Source organism: Hyperolius riggenbachi, chromosome 7 (genome assembly GCF_040937935.1).
Source record: "Hyperolius riggenbachi isolate aHypRig1 chromosome 7, aHypRig1.pri, whole genome shotgun sequence".
NCBI lineage: Eukaryota > Metazoa > Chordata > Amphibia > Anura > Hyperoliidae > Hyperolius > Hyperolius riggenbachi.
In genome coordinates, this window is record NC_090652.1 from 315406082 (window position 1) to 315424948 (window position 18867).

General features: G+C 50.1%; 1 protein-coding gene across 1 annotated transcript in view; it reads left to right on the forward strand.

The window, feature by feature from the left end:
• The first annotated feature begins 3152 nt into the window (after nt 1–3152).
• Nucleotides 3153–18867, forward strand: part of PDIA5 (protein disulfide isomerase family A member 5) — a 116112-nt gene continuing 100397 nt past the window's right edge. The window contains exon 1 of the mRNA XM_068246216.1: nt 3153–3222. Coding sequence (XP_068102317.1) covers nt 3181–3222 — 42 coding nt within the window. The 5' untranslated portion in view covers nt 3153–3180. The remainder of the gene's footprint in view (nt 3223–18867) is intronic.

The window sequence follows — 18867 nt, forward strand, 5'->3', positions numbered from 1 at the left end:
GGGCGCCGGAGAAAAATAACGTTTTACAAGCGGCGCCCAGAGACTTTTAATGTTTTATAACTGCTTCTCATGATTACACATTATTTAATGATTTATAATTTTTTTAAACATTATTTTTAAACAAAAAACAGCACACTATTTTTTTAAAACATTATTTTTAAACAAAAAACAGCACAATATTTTTTTTAAAACGTTATTAATGCTTATCACAGGGGGGAGGGGGGGGGGGTCTTAGGTTTAGGCACCACCAGGGGGGACTTAGGTTTAGGCACCACCAGGGGGTCTTAGGTTTAGGCACCACCAGGGGGGACTTAGGTTTAGGCACCACCAGGGGGTCTTAGGTTTAGGCACCACCAGGGGGGTCTTAGGTTTAGGCACCACCAGGGGGTCTTAGGTTTAGGCACCACCAGGGGGGACTTAGGTTTAGGCACCACCAGGGGGGTCTTAGGTTTAGGCACCACCAGGGGGGTCTTAGGTTTAGGCACCACCAGAGGGTCTTAGGTTTAGGCACCAACAGGGGGGTCTTAGGTTTAGGAACCAACAGGGGGGTCTTAGGTTTAGGCACCAACAGGGGGGTCTTAGGTTTAGGCACCACTAGGGGGGTCTTAGTTTTAGGCACCACCAGGGGGTACTTAGGTTTAGGCACCACCAGGGGGTCTTAGGTTTAGGCACCACCAGGGGGGTCTTAGGTTTAGGCACCACCAGCGGGGTCTTAGGTTTAGGCACCACCATCTTAGGTTTAGTCACCACCAGGGGGGGGTCTTAGGTTTAGGCACCACCAGGGGGGTCTTAGGTTTAGGCACCACCAGGGGGGTCTAGGGGTTAGGGATAGGTACAGGGAGGGTTCTGTGTGAGAGTAGGGTTAGGTATAGTTTTAGTAAAATTATTATTAATCTTTTATAAAAAGTTATTATACATTTCACTTTTTAAACAGGGAAGATTAACGTTTTTACAATTGTGTATTTCATACACATTATTTAATGATTTATAACTTTATAAAACATTATTTTTAAACGAAATATAGCACAATTTTTTTTTAACGTCATTCATGCTTATCGTTTAAAACCCTGCGCCCTTTTTTCCCGACGCCCTTTTTTAACGTACGCCCTAAATGTCACTTCATTGCCACTAATCAAATTATTGTCGCTAATCTCATAACACCATTGTTATTTATCATCTACAGTATTGTCAGCATCAGGAAAAATTACTATAAGGTTTATCAGAATAGATTCACAGTAAGATGTTGCGTTGTGATGCGACGTTACGCAATATTGCAACGCAACGCAACAAAATGGTCACAATGCAACTTAACGCTGCATTACCGTCGCATACAGTAGAACATACAGGCAATGAAAAGTTTGCTCCCCTGTATCTGGTAATGTCGGCGTTCAGAGGTAACGCGCAGCTGCACAATAAACGCAACATTTTCAATGTGACTTTAACGTCACACTGTGAACATCACATAAGGGTAACATTGCCATACGGTAGCCTGCATTATGCAACTTTATTAACACAGGTCAATAACGTCCCACTGTGAATCTAGCCTGAGACTTTTTGACTGATTTCAGACGGAAATCTGGTGCCCATGTAGCTGGACCGATTCTCCTCTGATTCAATAAAGTGGTTGGATTGCAATGTCGATTGAAACAAAATCGAGCAATGTATGGACACCTTAAAGTAAAGCTGAGACAAAAGGGGGGGGGGGGGATTATACATACCTGGGGATTCCTCCCACCCCCTACAGGCTTATCGCTTCCTCGCTGTCCTCCTTGTTCTTCTGCAATTGGCCTTGGCAAGTCCTCCGGTCTGGGGTGTGCAGCACATACATGGCCCAGCCACATGCGCCCCTCATTACTGGGAGGGTGCAGAGAGCTCCTGGTTATCAGAGCGTGATGGGGGAGTGTGCGCGGCCAGACTGTGCCGCAGCGCCTGCACCGACTGGGGGACTTTCCGGGACAATTGCAGAAGATCCAGGAAGTGAAGGAGGGCAGTGAGGGAGCGATAAGCCTGCAGGGGACTGGAAGGAACCCCAGGTATGTATAATTGACCCCCCCTCCCCCTGTACACTTTAAAGTAAACCAGAGCTGTAAAAACAAGATTTGATACTCACCCTCAGCTTCCTCCTGTAGCATAAACCCATCCGAGTCGCTCGCCGTCCTCCCGCGGTGTGCCGTTCGGCCGCGGTCAGCCCCGGCAAGTCGCGTCAGTCTGGGTGTACTGCGCATGTATAGGAGATCCGCGCATCTGCAGAAGACCCAGACTGGACCCGACTGAGCCTATTACCGGGGCTGATCACGGCTGAACGGCACACCGCGGGAAAAACTTAAGTGAGAGGGATATGGAGGCTGCCATATTTATTTCCTTTTAAACAATACCAGTTGCCTGCCAGCCCTGCTGGTCTATTTGGCTGCAGTAGTGTCTGAATCACACACCTGAAACAAGCATGCAGCTAATCCTGTCAGATCTGACAATAATGTCAGAGCACCTGATCTGCTGCATGCTTGTTCCGGGGCTCTGGCTAAAAGTAATAGAGGCAGAGGATCAGCAGGATAGTCAGGAAAGGCAGCCTCAATATTATCTCTCACTTCAGCCAGGACCAGGAGGAGAGATACTTGTAAAAAGCTAATAAAACTTCTGTAAATTGCAGCCCAACAGTGAAAGGGCGGAGTCTCGAGGTGAGAGGGCGGAGCTAGTGTAAGAGACTCGGCTCTGCGTGCTGGAGGTGGAGCAAGGAGGATAAGCGCTGTATTCAGTGTGGGAGGAGTGGGAGGCGGGGTTAGCGGATTGAGCGGCGCGTGTCACTACTACAGAGCTGAGCAGACAGAGGGGCGTGGCGGAGGGGTCTAGAGTGTACCCGTAGTAGCAGTGGTGGGCGGAGCAGATAAGAGGGCGGGACCAATAGAAGTGGAGAATCCCTGAAGGGGTGTAGTAAAGGAGTGGCCTGGCAGCCTAGATAGGGAGGAGCAAGTTGGTGTGTATAGCTCACAGTGTAGCGGGATGGGCGGAGCGCTTTTCTTCAGGGCGGAGTGTGGGGCGGGGCAGCGAACTTGTCCTGCTAGAGACCTGTCAGTGTTGTCTATAGTAGTGGGCGGGGAGAAGGCGGGGTTTCGCGGGAGGATGGGTGGGGCAGATGGCAGCGTGCTCGGTGTGCGCAGGCGCAGCTAGACGTGGCAGCCGGTCATGGCGGCTCCGGGAGGGATGAGGCTGGTGCTGCCGCTGCTGGTGAGTGTCCCGCCTAATGTAGAGATAATGTATAGCCCGGTGTGTGCTGTATGTGCCGAGAGGGGAGGAGCCGGGGACTCCTATATGCTCTGTGCCCTCTCCATATACAGAACATATACCAGCCACTGAGATCTTCTATATACACTGTCTGTATACAGACCTCCCCTATATACTCTGTGCCCTCTCCATATACAGAACATATACCAGCCACTGAGACTCTCTATATACACTGTCTATATACAGACCTCCCCTATATACTCTGTGCCCTCTCCATATACAGAACATATACCAGCCACTGAGACTCTCTATATACACTGTCTATATACAGACCTCCCCTATATACTCTGTGCCCTCTCCATATACAGAACATATACCAGCCACTGAGATCTTCTATATACACTGTCTGTATACAGACCTCCCCTATATACTCTGTGCCCTCTCCATATACAGAACATATACCAGCCACTGAGACTCTCTATATACACTGTCTATATACAGACCTCCCCTATATACTCTGTGCCCTCTCCATATACAGAACATATACCAGCCACTGAGACTCTCTATATACACTGTCTATATACAGACCTCCCCTATATACTCTGTGCCCTCTCCATATACAGAACATATACCAGCCACTGAGATCTTCTATATACACTGTCTGTATACAGACCTCCCCTATATACTCTGTGCCCTCTCCATATACAGAACATATACCAGCCACTGAGACTCTCTATATACACTGTCTATATACAGACCTCCCCTATATACTCTGTGCCCTCTCCATATACAGAACATATACCAGCCACTGAGATCTTCTATATACACTGTCTGTATACAGACCTCCCCTATATACTCTGTGCCCTCTCCATATACAGAACATATACCAGCCACTGAGACTCTCTATATACACTGTCTATATACAGACCTCCCCTATATACTCTGTGCCCTCTCCATATACAGAACATATACCAGCCACTGAGACTCTCTATATACACTGTCTATATAGGGGGAGATCTCAGTGGCTGGTGTATGATCTGTATATGGAGAGGGCACAGAGTATATAGGGATAGTCTGTATTTACACTGTCTACATACAGACCTCCCCTATATACTCTGTGCCCTCTCCATATACAGAACATATACCAGCCACTGAGATTCTCTACATACAGACCTCCCCTATATACTCTGTGCCCTCTCCATATACAGAACATGTACCAGCCACTGAGACTCTCTATATACAATGTCTATATAGGGGGAGATCTCAGTGGCTGGTGTATGATCTGTATATGGAGAGGGCACAGAGTATATAGGGAAAGTCTGTATTTACACTGTCTACATACAGACCTCCCCTATATACTCTGTGCCCTCTCCATATACAGAACATATACCAGCCACTGAGATTCTCTACATACAGACCTCCCCTATATACTCTGTGCCCTCTACATATACAGAACATGTACCAGCCACTGAGATTCTCTACATACAGACCTCCCCTATATACTCTGTGCCCTCTCCATATACAGAACATGTACCAGCCACTGAGATCTTCTATATACACTGTCTGTATACAGACCCCCCTATATATACACTGTCTATATACAGACTTTCCCTATATACTCTGTGCCCTCTCCATATACAGAACATGTACCAGCCACTGAGATTCTCTACATACAGACCTCCCCTATATACTCTGTGCCCTCTCCATATACAGAACATGTACCAGCCACTGAGATTCTCTACATACAGACCTCCCCTATATACTCTGTGCCCTCTCCATATACAGAACATGTACCAGTTTGCGCTGAGCTGCACTATACACAGAGCTTCCCTATATGCAGCACTGTTTTCCCCAGGCTCTTTTAGCTGGGTGCTCCTCCCGGCTAGTTTTGGTGACCACCCGGCTGTCATCAGCTCACCTCCTCCTGTGCTGTAAGCAGAGTTGTGCAGAGAAGCTCTGGCCCTGCATTCTCTCATCTCGCCCCGCCCGGCTACTTTATCATGCCACCCGGCTGGAAAGAATTCCTGGGGAGAACACTGTACAGTCTTGGCCAAAGTTTTGCAAATGTCAGAAATTCAGTGCTAGTCTATTTTAGGGGACCCAACAGGTATCCTCATAGACAGACATCTACTTTCATTTGCAAGAAATGGGGTACCCATCCGGCACCACTATCCACGCCACCATCTCAATAGGTTTAGTAAGTTGTGTAAGCAGAGGTTGTGGCCAAAGCCTGCCCTGGGCCCCGAGGTCGTGGGTCCTAGTGTTACGGTTTTAGGGCCCCCCCTCCCCCCAAGGTCCCCTTATTTCTTACAAATCAGTGGTTGCGACCAAATATGGCGAGTTTGCTGTGAGCACTGATCGGTCATTTGTCAATGGGGTGATTCACGTTTGATCCCCTAAAGTAAACCAGCGTCCAAATACTGGATTTCATAAAGTTTGCTGCCTGTTTTTATGTTTATATGCAATTTGCATACACTCCAGATTGTTATGAGGATCGATCAGATGAATTGTGAAGTCCTTCTTTGCCATAAAATGAACTGAATCCCAAAAACCCATTTCCCCTGCATGTCAGCCCAGCCACAAGAGGACCTGCTGAGATCATTCCAGTGATCTTCTCATAACACAGATGAGTGTTGCGGAGCACAAGGCTGGAGATCAGAACATCTGAAGTGACAGCGATATGGAGGCTGCCATATGTATTTCCTTTTAAAGAGAACCAGAGACGAAGCCCCCCTATGTATTTTACCTTATAAATCAGTGGGAACATGACAGTAAACACCTACTCTGCTCTTTGTTTCATTGTTCTCTGTTTAATCTGACTGTTATCACCTCTGATAAGAATCCCCGACTGAGCACTCAGTCTAGCTTTGCTACAGAAAGATTATAGCTGAGTCTGTCTTCTCTGGTGTCTTTTCAAGCCCAAGCCTGCCCCCTTGTGGCTCTGCTATAATGACTCAGCTATAATTATTCCCCGCAAAGCCAGACTGAATGCTCAGTCCGGGATTCTTATCACAGCTGATAACAGACACTTTTAGCAGTGAGGATGAAAGAGAGCATGGTAAGTGTTTTCTCTAATGTTCTTACTGATATATATGGTAAAATACACAAGGGTGCTTCCTCTCTGGTTCCTTTTAAGCAATACTAGTTGCCTGGCTGTCCTGCTGATCCTCTGCCTCTAATACTTTGTCATAGCCCCTGAACAAGCATGCAGCAGATCAGGTGTTTCTGACGTTATTCTCAGATCTGACAAATTAGCTGCATGCTTGTTTCTGGTGTTATTCGGACACTACTACAGCAGCCAAATAGATCAGCAGGGCTGCCAGGCAACTGGTGTTGTTTAAAAGGAAATAAATACGCCAGCCTCCATAGTCTTCTCAATTCAGTTATCCTTTAAAAGGAGGGCGATGCTTGAAATAATTGTTCTTCGTCTGTTAACCATGGTTACCTGCCAGCTTCCTAGGCAAGAATATTGCTGCTATTAAGATTGCGCTTAAAGTGTACCCGAAACCGAAGGTCCGGTTCAGGAGAAGATACTTACCTCAAAGGTCATCGGGGGGAAACATAAATGATGAGATAGCAGTTGTATCTATCCTCCTTCTCCTAAAAATGACCTTTTTTTTAGTTATTCCACAGTTTTATTTTATATTTAAATCTAATGTTTAGGTTTTCACTGTTTAATGGCCTCTTCTCAATAACACATTCATTAAAGGATACCCGAAGTGACATGTGACATGATGAGATAGACATGGGTATGTACAGTGCCAAGCACACAAATAACTATGCTGTGTTCCTTTTTTTCTTTCTCTGCCTGAAAGAGTTAAATATCAGGTATGTAAGTGGCTGACTCAGTCCTGACTCAGACAGGAAGTGACTACAGTGTGACCCTCCCTGATAAGAAATTCCAACTATAAAACCCTTTCCTAGCAGAAAATGGCTTCTGAGAGCAAGAAAGATAAAAAGGGGAATTTGTTATCAGTGAGGGTCACACTGTAGTCACTTCCTGTCTGAGTCAGGACTGAGTCAGCCACTTACATACCTGATATTTAACTCTTTCAGGCAGAGAAAGAAAAAAAGGAACATAACATAGTTATTTGTGTGCTAGGCACTGTACATACACATGTCTATCTCATCATGTCACATGTCACTTCGGGTATCCTTTAAGTATGCCAGAGCTAAAAATCTATGAACTATTGCCCTTTTTATCTAATTTCTGTTCTCAGAAACCATTTTCTGCAAGGAAAGTGTTTTATGGCTGTAATTCCTTATCAGTTAGGGTTACGCTATAGTCCGACCCGGTCGGAAACTGTCACTTGCATACCTGATTTTTAGCTCTTTCAGGCAGAGAAAGAAAAAAAGGAACACAGTATAGTGATTTGTGTGCTAGGCACTGTACATACACATGTCTATCTCATCATGTCACAGGTCATCTCGGGGGTCCTTTAAGAGAGGGAAGCCTCAGAACCCTATTAAGGCTTCCCTCCGTGCTGTGTTGTCCCCCATTGCTGAGCACACATTGGGGCCGCGCAGCTCCTCTTCTTGGGTCAAGTGTGCGCAGTAGCAGGCTCGTGTGGCTATTGCACGCTCTTGATCCAGGAAAAGGAGATGCGTGGCTCCGATGTGAAGGGGGCCGCGCTCAGCGACACGGGGGGGCTTACGCCTACTGACGGAAGCCCCATTAGGATTCTGAGGCTTCCCTCTCTAAATAGTAAGTGTCTGATTTTGATCCCGAGCTTCAGCTTGGGAAAAGCACGAGCATTTATACTTCTCTGGGGCTTCCTCCAGCCACTTGTAGGTTGCGGGTTCCCTCATTGTCCTCCAGGGCCACCATCCGCATGCCCAGTGACGCTCCACTGCACATGCGTGGTCCAGGTTTTGTTCCCTCCCAATCGCGCTGCCGTGGCTGGGAGTGTCCTACGCAAGCGTAGTTACAGGCTTAGCAAACTGCGCATGAGCAGAACGCTCCCCGCCATGGCAGCGAGGTGCACACATGACCGGGACTGAGCATGAGCAGGACGCTCACCGCCATGGCAGCGGGGTACACACATGACCGGGATTGAGCATGAGCAGAACGCTCACCGCCATGGCAGCGGGGTACACACATGACCGGGACTGAGAATGAGCAGAACGCTCCCCGCCATGGCAGCAGCAGCGCGGTACACACATGACCGGGACTGAGCATGAGCAGAACGCTCACCGCCATGGCAGCGGGGTACACACATGACCGGGACTGAGAATGAGCAGAACGCTCACCGCCATGGCAGTGAGGTACACACATGACCGGGACTGAGAATGAGCAGAACGCTCACCGCCATGGCAGCGAGGTGTACACACATGACCGGGACTGAGCATGAGCAGAACGCTCCCCGCCATGGCAGCGAGGTGTACACACATGACCGGGACTGAGCATGAGCAGAACGCTCCCCGCCATGGCAGCGAGGTACACACATGACCGGGACTGAGCATGAGCAGAACGCTCCCCGCCATGGCAGCGAGGTGTACACACATGACCGGGACTGAGCATGAGCAGAACGCTCCCCGCCATGGCAGCGGGGTACACACATGACCGGGACTGAGAATGAGCAGAACGCTCACCGCCATGGCAGCGGGGTACACACATGACCGGGACTGAGAATGAGCAGAACGCTCACCGCCATGGCAGCGGGTACACACATGACCGGGACTGAGCATGAGCAGGACGCTCACCGCCATGGCAGCGAGGTGTGCACACATGACCGGGACTGAGCATGAGCAGAACGCTCCCCGCCATGGCAGCGGGGTACACACATGACCGGGACTGAGAATGAGCAGAACGCTCACCGCCATGGCAGCGAGGTACACACATGACCGGGACTGAGAATGAGCAGAACGCTCACCGCCATGGCAGCGAGGTGTACACACATGACCGGGACTGAGCATGAGCAGAACGCTCCCCGCCATGGCAGCGAGGTGTACACACATGACCGGGACTGAGCATGAGCAGAACGCTCCCCGCCATGGCAGCGGGGTACACACATGACCGGGACTGAGAATGAGCAGAACGCTCACCGCCATGGCAGCGGGGTACACACATGACCGGGACTGAGCATGAGCAGGACGCTCCCCGCCATGGCAGCGAGGTGTACACACATGACCGGGACTGAGCATGAGCAGAACGCTCCCCGCCATGGCAGCGAGGTGCACACATGACCGGGACTGAGCATGAGCAGGACGCTCCCCGCCATGGCAGCGAGGTGTACACACATGACCGGGACTGAGCATGAGCAGAACGCTCCCCGCCATGGCAGCGGGGTACACACATGACCGGGACTGAGCATGAGCAGAATGCTCCCCGCCATGGCAGCGAGGTGCACACACGACCGGGACTGTGCATAAGCAGAATGCTCCCCGCCATGGCAGCAGCAGTGAGGTGCACACATGACCGGGACTGAGCATGAGCAGAACGCTCCCCGCCATGGCAGCGGGGTACACACATGACCGGGACTGAGCATGAGCAGAACGCTCCCCGCCATGGCAGCGGGGTGCACACATGACCGGGACTGAGCATGAGCAGAACGCTCCCCGCCATGGCAGAGGCAGCGAGGTGTACACATGACCGGGACTGCGCATGAACAGAGCGCTCCCCGCTATGGCAGCGGCAGTGAGGTGCACACATGACCGGGACTGCGCATGAGCAGAGCGCTCCCCGCCATGGCAGCGGCAGCGAGGTGTACACATGACCGGGACTGCGCATGAGCAGAGCGCTCCCCGCCATGGCAGAGGCAGTGAGGTGCACACATGACCGGGACTGTGCATAAGCAGAACGCTCCCCGCCATGGCAGCGAGGTGCACACATGACCGGGACTGAGCATGAGCAGGACGCTCCCCGCCATGGCAGCAGCAGTGAGGTGCACACACGACCGGGACTGAGCATGAGCAGAACGCTCCCCGCCATGGCAGCAAGGTACACACATGACCGGGACTGAGCATGAGCAGAATGCTCTCCGCCATGGCAGCGGCAGCGAGGTGCACACATGACCGGGACTGTGCATAAGCAGAATGCTCCCCGCCATGGCAGCAGCAGTGAGGTGCACACACGACCGGGACTGAGCATGAGCAGAACGCTCCCTGCAATGGCAGCAAGGTACACACATGACCGGGACTGAGCACGAGCAGAATGCTCTCCGCCATGGCAGCGGCAGCGAGGTGCACACACGACCGGGACTGTGCATAAGCAGAATGCTCCCCGCCATGGCAGCAGCAGTGAGGTGCACACATGACCGGGACTGAGCATGAGCAGAACGCTCCCCGCCATGGCAGCGGGGTGTACACATGACCGGGACTGAGCATGAGCAGAATGCTCTCCGCCATGGCAGCGGCAGCGAGGTGCACACATGACCGGGACTGAGCATGAGCAGAACGCTCCCCGCCATGGCAGCGGGGTACACACATGACCGGGACTGAGCATGAGCAGAATGCTCCCCGCCATGGCAGCGAGGTGCACACACGACCGGGACTGTGCATAAGCAGAATGCTCCCCGCCATGGCAGCAGCAGTGAGGTGCACACATGACCGGGACTGAGCATGAGCAGAACGCTCCCCGCCATGGCAGCGGGGTACACACATGACCGGGACTGAGCATGAGCAGAACGCTCCCCGCCATGGCAGCGGGGTGCACACATGACCGGGACTGAGCATGAGCAGAACGCTCCCCGCCATGGCAGCGAGGTGCACACATGACCGGGACTGCGCATGAGCAGAACGCTCCCCGCCATGGCAGAGGCAGCGAGGTGTACACATGACCGGGACTGCGCATGAGCAGAGCGCTCCCCGCCATGGCAGCGGCAGCGAGGTGTACACATGACCGGGACTGCGCATGAGCAGAGCGCTCCCCGCCATGGCAGCGGCAGCGGGGTGTACACATGACCGGGACTGTGCATAAGCAGAACGCTCCCCGCCATGGCAGCGAGGTGCACACATGACCGGGACTGAGCATGAGCAGGACGCTCCCCGCCATGGCAGCAGCAGTGAGGTGCACACACGACCGGGACTGAGCATGAGCAGAACGCTCCCCGCCATGGCAGCAAGGTACACACATGACCGGGACTGAGCATGAGCAGAATGCTCTCCGCCATGGCAGCGGCAGCGAGGTGCACACATGACCGGGACTGTGCATAAGCAGAATGCTCCCCGCCATGGCAGCAGCAGTGAGGTGCACACACGACCGGGACTGAGCATGAGCAGAACGCTCCCTGCAATGGCAGCAAGGTACACACATGACCGGGACTGAGCATGAGCAGAACGCTCCCCGCCATGGCAGCGGCAGCGAGGTGCACACACGACCGGGACTGTGCATAAGCAGAATGCTCCCCGCCATGGCAGCAGCAGTGAGGTGCACACATGACCGGGACTGAGCATGAGCAGAACGCTCCCCGCCATGGCAGCGGGGTGTACACATGACCGGGACTGAGCATGAGCAGAACGCTCCCCGCCATGGCAGAGGCAGCGAGGTGTACACATGACCGGGACTGCGCATGAGCAGAGCGCTCCCCGCCATGGCAGCGGCAGCGAGGTGCACACATGACCGGGACTGAGCATGAGCAGAATGCTCCCCGCCATGGCAGCGGCAGCGAGGTGCACACATGACGGACTGAGCATGAGCAGAATGCTCCCCGCCATGGCAGCGGGGTACACACATGACCGGGACTGAGCATGAGCAGAATGCTCCCCGCCATGGCAGCGGGGTACACACATGACCGGGACTGAGCATGAGCAGAATGCTCCCCGCCATGGCAGCGGGGTGCACACATGACCGGGACTGAGCATGAGCAGAACGCTCCCCGCCATGGCAGCGGCAGTGAGGTGCACACACGACCGGGACTGTGCATAAGCAGTGGAGCGCGACTGAGGAAATGACTGGGCCACACTGCGGGAGAACATAGCACCCCAGGAGGACGGAGAGGAACCCCGAGGCCAGCAGGGGGCTGGAGGAAGCCCCAGGTAAGTGCAAATGCTTGTCTATATATATAATAGAGTAAGTGCCTCAACCTTCGAGCAAGAAGAAGTACTTTGCATGAGAAAATGTATGCGTGATCAATCACCAAGTTTTAGGCTTCTTTTCCACGGACTGTTGAGCTGTGTGCTCAGCAAGCAGTTACCAGGCAGCAGTAAGCAGTTACCAGGCAGCAGCAAGCAGTTACCAGGCAGCAGCGAGCAGTTACCAGGCAGCAGCGAGCAGATACCAGGCAGCAACAAGCAGTTTCCAGGCAGCAGCAAGCAGTTTCCAGGCAGTAGTGAGCAGTTGTAAGAGTTTGAGAGGCATGTTACTGCCTATCAACTGTCCGTGGAAAAGAGGCCTACCCTAGCAAGTCTGGCTTTGCAAATCTGGCCTAATTGGCTATTCATGAGGCAATGCTCATGCAAATATGCATTTGCTTTTGCATGCCAAACTATGCAGGGTCAAAAAACCAATACTGCAAAGCGGTCGCCCTGCTATATGCCAGTGATGAGCGAAAATGCAAAAATTTGTTTCGATAAATTTTTACCGAATTTTCGCCTAATTTCGTTTTGACAGGCAAATTTTCCATCTAATTTTTTCACGTTAATTTTCGCCTAAGGCCAGTCATTTTCGCATTACTTGCGTATGATTGCGGACATTTTCCACATAAGGGCATTAGCGCCCGCATTCAGAGAAGTTTCTTGCGCATTATTGCGGGCACTTTTCCGTATAAACGTCCGCATAGATTGAATTTCCATGCGGATTATTGTGGACATTTTTCCGCATAAGGGCATAAGCATCCGCATACAATGAATTTTCGATGCTGGTCGAAAACGCAAATATTTCTGAAGATTTTCGTGAAAATTCGCCAAAAAACGAAAACGGGATTTTCGAGGTGAAAGTTCGCAAGCAACACTGCTACATGCTACATTAGCACTATCCAGGAGCGCCACGGGGAGGATTCCCAATGCCCCCCTTTTATACAACCGGGGGGACCACAGGGTCCCAGGCTCTCTCACTGCCTGGGAACCACAGCGACACCCCGGAGGGGGAGGCGCAGGCGACCCCCCCCCCCCAAGCGTGGCCAGCGTCGGGGAGAGCCGTCCACACCCACCTCCCAATATTAAAAACAGGCACTTACCTTAACGTCCATTGCGTTCTGCTACATGCGCATTAACTTGGGGGCACCACATGAGAAAGGAGTGAAGCATGGGTCACCCCGAGCTTTAGAGCTCAGGGCTGGCTCACATACAGCACTCCAGGGGGGGGGGGGGGGAGGACAGGTGCAGACAACTCACTCCAGGGCTCACACCACCGGAGCAAGCTATCCACCACCTGCCTCCAAAGGATACAAACTGCAAAAAATGCTTTCCATGAGAAAATTAATGCGCATGTAGCAGAACGCAATGGACGTTACGGTAAGTGCCTGTTTTTAATATTGGGAGGTGGGTGCAGACGGCTCTCCCTGGCGCTGGCCACGCTTGGGGGGGTCGCCTGCGGCACCTAGCTTCCCCCTCCGGGGTGCCGCTGTGGTTCCCGCGGTCCCTCCGGTTGTATAAAAAGGGGGCATTGGGAATCCTCCCTGTGGCGCTCCTGGATAGTGCTAATGTAGCATGTAGCAGTGTTCCTTGCGAATTTTCGCTTAAGTCATTTTCGCATCGAAAATCCTGTTTTCGTTTTTTGGTGAATTTTCACGAAAATCTTCAGAAATATTTGTGTTTTCGACCAGCATCGAAAATTCATTGTATGCGGATGCTTATGCCCTTATGCGGAAAAATGTCCACAATAATCCGCATGGAAATATAGACTATGAATGTATTTTGTAGGTACTGATCTTTTGCAGGAACGGATCTTTTGCAGATAATGATCTTTTGAATGTGTACAGCAACTTTGTGTGCAGCATCTTGCAAATATTTCTATCTAATGGGGAGTGCAGCTCCATAGAATAGACTGTGTAGGTGTGGCTCTCATACTACATGAAGGGGGTAAGATTTCTGTCTGATGGGGAGTGCAGCTCCATAGAATAGACTGTGTAGGTGTGGCTCTCATACTACATGGAAGGGGGTAAGATTTCTATCTAATGGGGAGTGCAGCTCAATAGAATAGACTGTGTAGGTGTGGCTCTCATACTACATGGAAGGGGGTAAGATTTCTGTCTGATGTGGAGTGCAGCTCCATAGAATAGACTGTGTAGGTGCGGCTCTCATACTACATGGAAGGGGGTAAGATTTCTGTCTGATGGGGAGTGCAGCTCCATAGAATAGACTGTGTAGGTGTGGCTCTCATACTACATGGAAGGGGGTAAGATTTCTGTCTGATGGGGAGTGCAGCTCCATAGAATAGACTGTGTAGGTGTGGCTCTCATACTACATGGAAGGGGGTAAGATTTCTGTCTGATGGGGAGTGCAGCTCCATAGAATAGACTGTGTAGGTGTGGCTCTCATACTACACGGAAGGGGGTAAGATTTCTGTCTGATGGGGAGTGCAGCTCCATAGAATAGACTGTGTAGGTGTGGCTCTCATACTACATGGAAGGGGGTAAGATTTCTGTCTGATGGGGAGTGCAGCTCCATAGAATAGACTGTGTAGGTGTGGCTCTCATACTACATGGAAGGGGGTAAGATTTCTGTCTGATGGGGAGTTCAGCTCCATAGAATAGACTGTGTAGGTGTGGCTCTCATACTACATGGGAGGGGGTAAGATTTCTGTCTGATGGGGAGTGCAGCTCCATAGAATAGACTGTGTAGGTGTGGCTCTCATACTACATAGAAGGGGGTAAGATTTCTGTCTGATGGGGAGTGCAGCTCCATAGAATAGACTGTGTAGGTATGGCTCACATACTACATGGAAGGGGGTAAGATTTCTGTCTGATGGGGAGTGCAGCTCCATAGAATAGACTGTGTAGGTGTGGCTCTCATACTACATGGAAGGGGGTAAGATTTCTGTCTGATGGGGAGTGCAGCTCCATAGAATAGACTGTGTAGGTATGGCTCTCATACTACATGGAAGGGGGTAAGATTTCTGTCTGATGGGGAGTGCAGCTCCATAGAATAGACTGTGTAGGTGTGGCTCTCATACTACATGGAAGGGGGTAAGATTTCTGTCTGATGGGGAGTGCAGCTCCATAGAATAGACTGTGTAGGTATGGCTCTCATACTACATGGAAGGGGGTAAGATTTCTGTCTGATGGGGAGTGCAGCTCCATAGAATAGACTGTGTAGGTGTGGCTCTCATACTACATGGAAGGGGGTAAGATTTCTGTCTGATGGGGAGTGCAGCTCCATAGAATAGACTGTGTAGGTGTGGCTCTCATACTACATGGAAGGGGGTAAGATTTCTGTCTGATGGGGAGTGCAGCTCCATAGAATAGACTGTGTAGGTGTGGCTCTCATGCTACATGGAGGGGGTAAGATTTCTGTCTGATGGGGAGTGCAGCTCCATAGAATAGACTGTGTAGGTGTGGCTCTCATACTACATGGAAGGGGGTAAGATTTCTGTCTGATGGGGAGTGCAGCTCCATAGAATAGACTGTGTAGGTGTGGCTCTAATACTACATGGAAGGGGGTAAGATTTCTGTCTGATGGGGAGTGCAGCTCCATAGAATAGACTGTGTAGGTGTGGCTCTCATACTACATGGAAGGGGGTAAGATTTCTGTCTGATGGGGAGTGCAGCTCCATAGAATAGACTGTGTAGGTGTGGCTCTCATACTACATGGAAGGGGGTAAGATTTCTATCTGATGGGGAGTGCAGCTCCATAGAATAGACTGTGTAGGTGTGGCTCTCATACTACATGGAAGGGGTAAGATTTCTGTCTGATGGGGAGTGCAGCTCCATAGAATAGACTGTGTAGGTATGGCTCTCATACTACATGGAGAGTGGTAAGATTTCTGTCTGATGGGGAGTGCAGCTCCATAGAATAGACTGTGTAGGTATGGCTCTCATACTACATGGAAGGGGGTAAGATTTCTGTCTGATGGGGAGTGCAGCTCCATAGAAGACTGTGTAGGTGTGGCTCTCATACTACATGGAAGGGGGTAAGATGTCTGTCTGATGGGGAGTGCAGCTCCATAGAAGACTGTGTAGGTGTGGCTCTCATACTACATGGAAGGGGGTAAAATTGGTCTGTGATCTTTCATTTTTCCAAAGACTTTTATCTGATGTGTGTACCCACCTTTATTCTTCTTGCTTCAAGGTTGAGGCACGTACTCTATTAGATAGATAGAAGATGCGGCGTATGCTACGACGCGGGACGGCTAGTGCTTTATAATCTCACATACATTGGTCGATCTGCCCATACATTGTTTGATGTATGGCCACCTGTATTGTTTGGCTATTATTTTGTCTTAGGGCTCTTTCACACTAGAGGCCTTTTTCAGCGTTTTGCCGCCACGGTCATAGTTCGCGTTTTCCATGGTAAAATAAAAGTCCATAGACTTTCATTTTACCTTTCACACTTAAAGCTACGTTTTTCAGCGTTGCGTTTTGAACCTCCCCGGTGCTTTTTCAGGGCTGACCGCGGCGTTTCTCATTTCAATTGATAGTCACGTATTGGCGTTAAAACGCCTTCAAAAAGCACCAACACTCTGACAGCCAAAAGCAGTGTTTTAACCTTTTCTATCACAGCCTCTAGTTTGAAAGAGTCCTTACATTTCTCAGTGCTGGGCTTTGCTTTATGTAACTTTAGGGAGTTTTCCAGAGTTTTAGCTCCGCCTTGGCCGGGGGTTTGTGGCGTGTCACCAGGAATTCTATGCAGCCCTTCCTTTATATAGTGACAGTCCTCTGACCCCCTCATGTATTATTGTCACACAGGGGTGCCCGAACCCCCCCCCCCCCCCCAGTCATCAGGAAGTGGCTGATCCTCTCTTCCTGGTGCGGGAAGTCCGGCTGCTGGATTGGGGATATATGGAGCCGGGTGCTGCTGGTTGGGCAGCAGAGCGCTGTCTGTGCCTCTGCAGAGTTCATAGAAGCAGGATTCTGATCTTATCAGTCTGCTTTGCATCCGTGTGAATCATCTACCAGTTCTTGTTAGTCACTTTGTATCTGTGTGTAATTATTATGGATTTATAAAGTGCCAACATATTCCGTGGCGCTGTACAAAGTAAGAAACTAACATAGGGTACAGAATAATACAGACCGTGGTGTACATAAATATACAAGATACATAATAAGTGACAAAATACAAAAAAAAGATACAAAATACAGAATTGGTAATGACAGTGATAAAAGTAACATGATAAATAAAATGTATAATGGTTATCAAGACACAAAAGGGGGAGAGAGCCCTGCCCTTGCGAGCTTACAATCTAAAGGGAATGGGGGGAAATAAGAGGAGGGGTAGTATACAACAAATATATAGAGGCTGTGTGTTTTAGGATACCTAGTAGGATTGCAATTTGGTCTTAGTACAAAGGGAAGTGGCCTAAGGTAGCGCATATGCTTGTCGGAACAAATTTAGTTTTTAGAGAGCGTTTTAAAGGTAACAAAGGTTGGCGAGTGACGGATGTGTTGTGGGAGGGGATTCCAGAGGAGGGGTGAAGCGCATGCAAAATGTTTAACTGTATATACTGGACAGGCTGTTCTGTTCTATGGAGAGAAGAGGGGACGGCAAACAGCTGTCACCTGTGACAATGAGAACAGCTCTGTGTCACAGGGGTTCTGTGTTATGGATTGCACTGATTACATGGGGAAATGGGGCAGAGCACAGAGATGGCAGATGATGGGTAGAGCAGAGATGGGGCAGAAGCTAATGCTGGGAATACACGGTTCGTTTTTGCCCTCGTTTAAACCTTCGATTCGTTCGGTAAACGAATCGAGTGTTGAAAACGTATGTGAAAATAGTCATAATCTCATTATAGTTTCGATTAATAGACCCCAAAAACGAACGACTAGTGATCGAACATGTTTGATATTATCTCTCTTTATCCATCTAATCGAGCCATTGGTAGGCTTGATGGCTGTTCAGATCGATTATATATTCGTTTATGCTAGTCCGTCCCTGTAAAAAGGGATTTTCGTTTCGTTTCTTTGCAGCCTTCGATCATTGGAAAAACGAAACCATCAGAATCGGAAAAAAAAAACGAAACCGTGGGTGGTGATATTAACCGTATGACTGATTATTTCGGGATCGAAAAGGACAAAAGGCACAATCGAAACGAAGGTTTAAACGAAGGCAAAAACGAACCGTGTATTCCCAGCATAAGGGGACATAATACTGATCACTCCACCAGATTACTGTGACTCAGATTTCTGTCATAGGCACAGAGTAACAGCTTATACTGTGCATACTGGGAGTAGCAGAGATCATCACACGCTGCAGCTAGTTTACTATCAGTACAGGCACAGAGTAACAGCTTATACTGTGCATACTGGGAGTAGCAGAGATCATCACACGCTGCAGCTAGTTTACTATCAGTACAGGCACAGAGTAACAGCTTATACTGTGCATACTGGGAGTAGCAGGGATCAGCACACACTGCAGCTAGTTTACTATCAGTACAGGCACAGAGTAACAGCTTATACTGTACATACTGGAGGTAGCAGAGATCAGCACACGCTGCAACTAGTTTACTATCAGTACAGGCACAGAGTAACAGCTTATACTGTACATAATGGAGGTAGCAGAGATCAGCATATGTTGCAGCTAGTTTACTATCCGTACAGGCACAGAGTAACA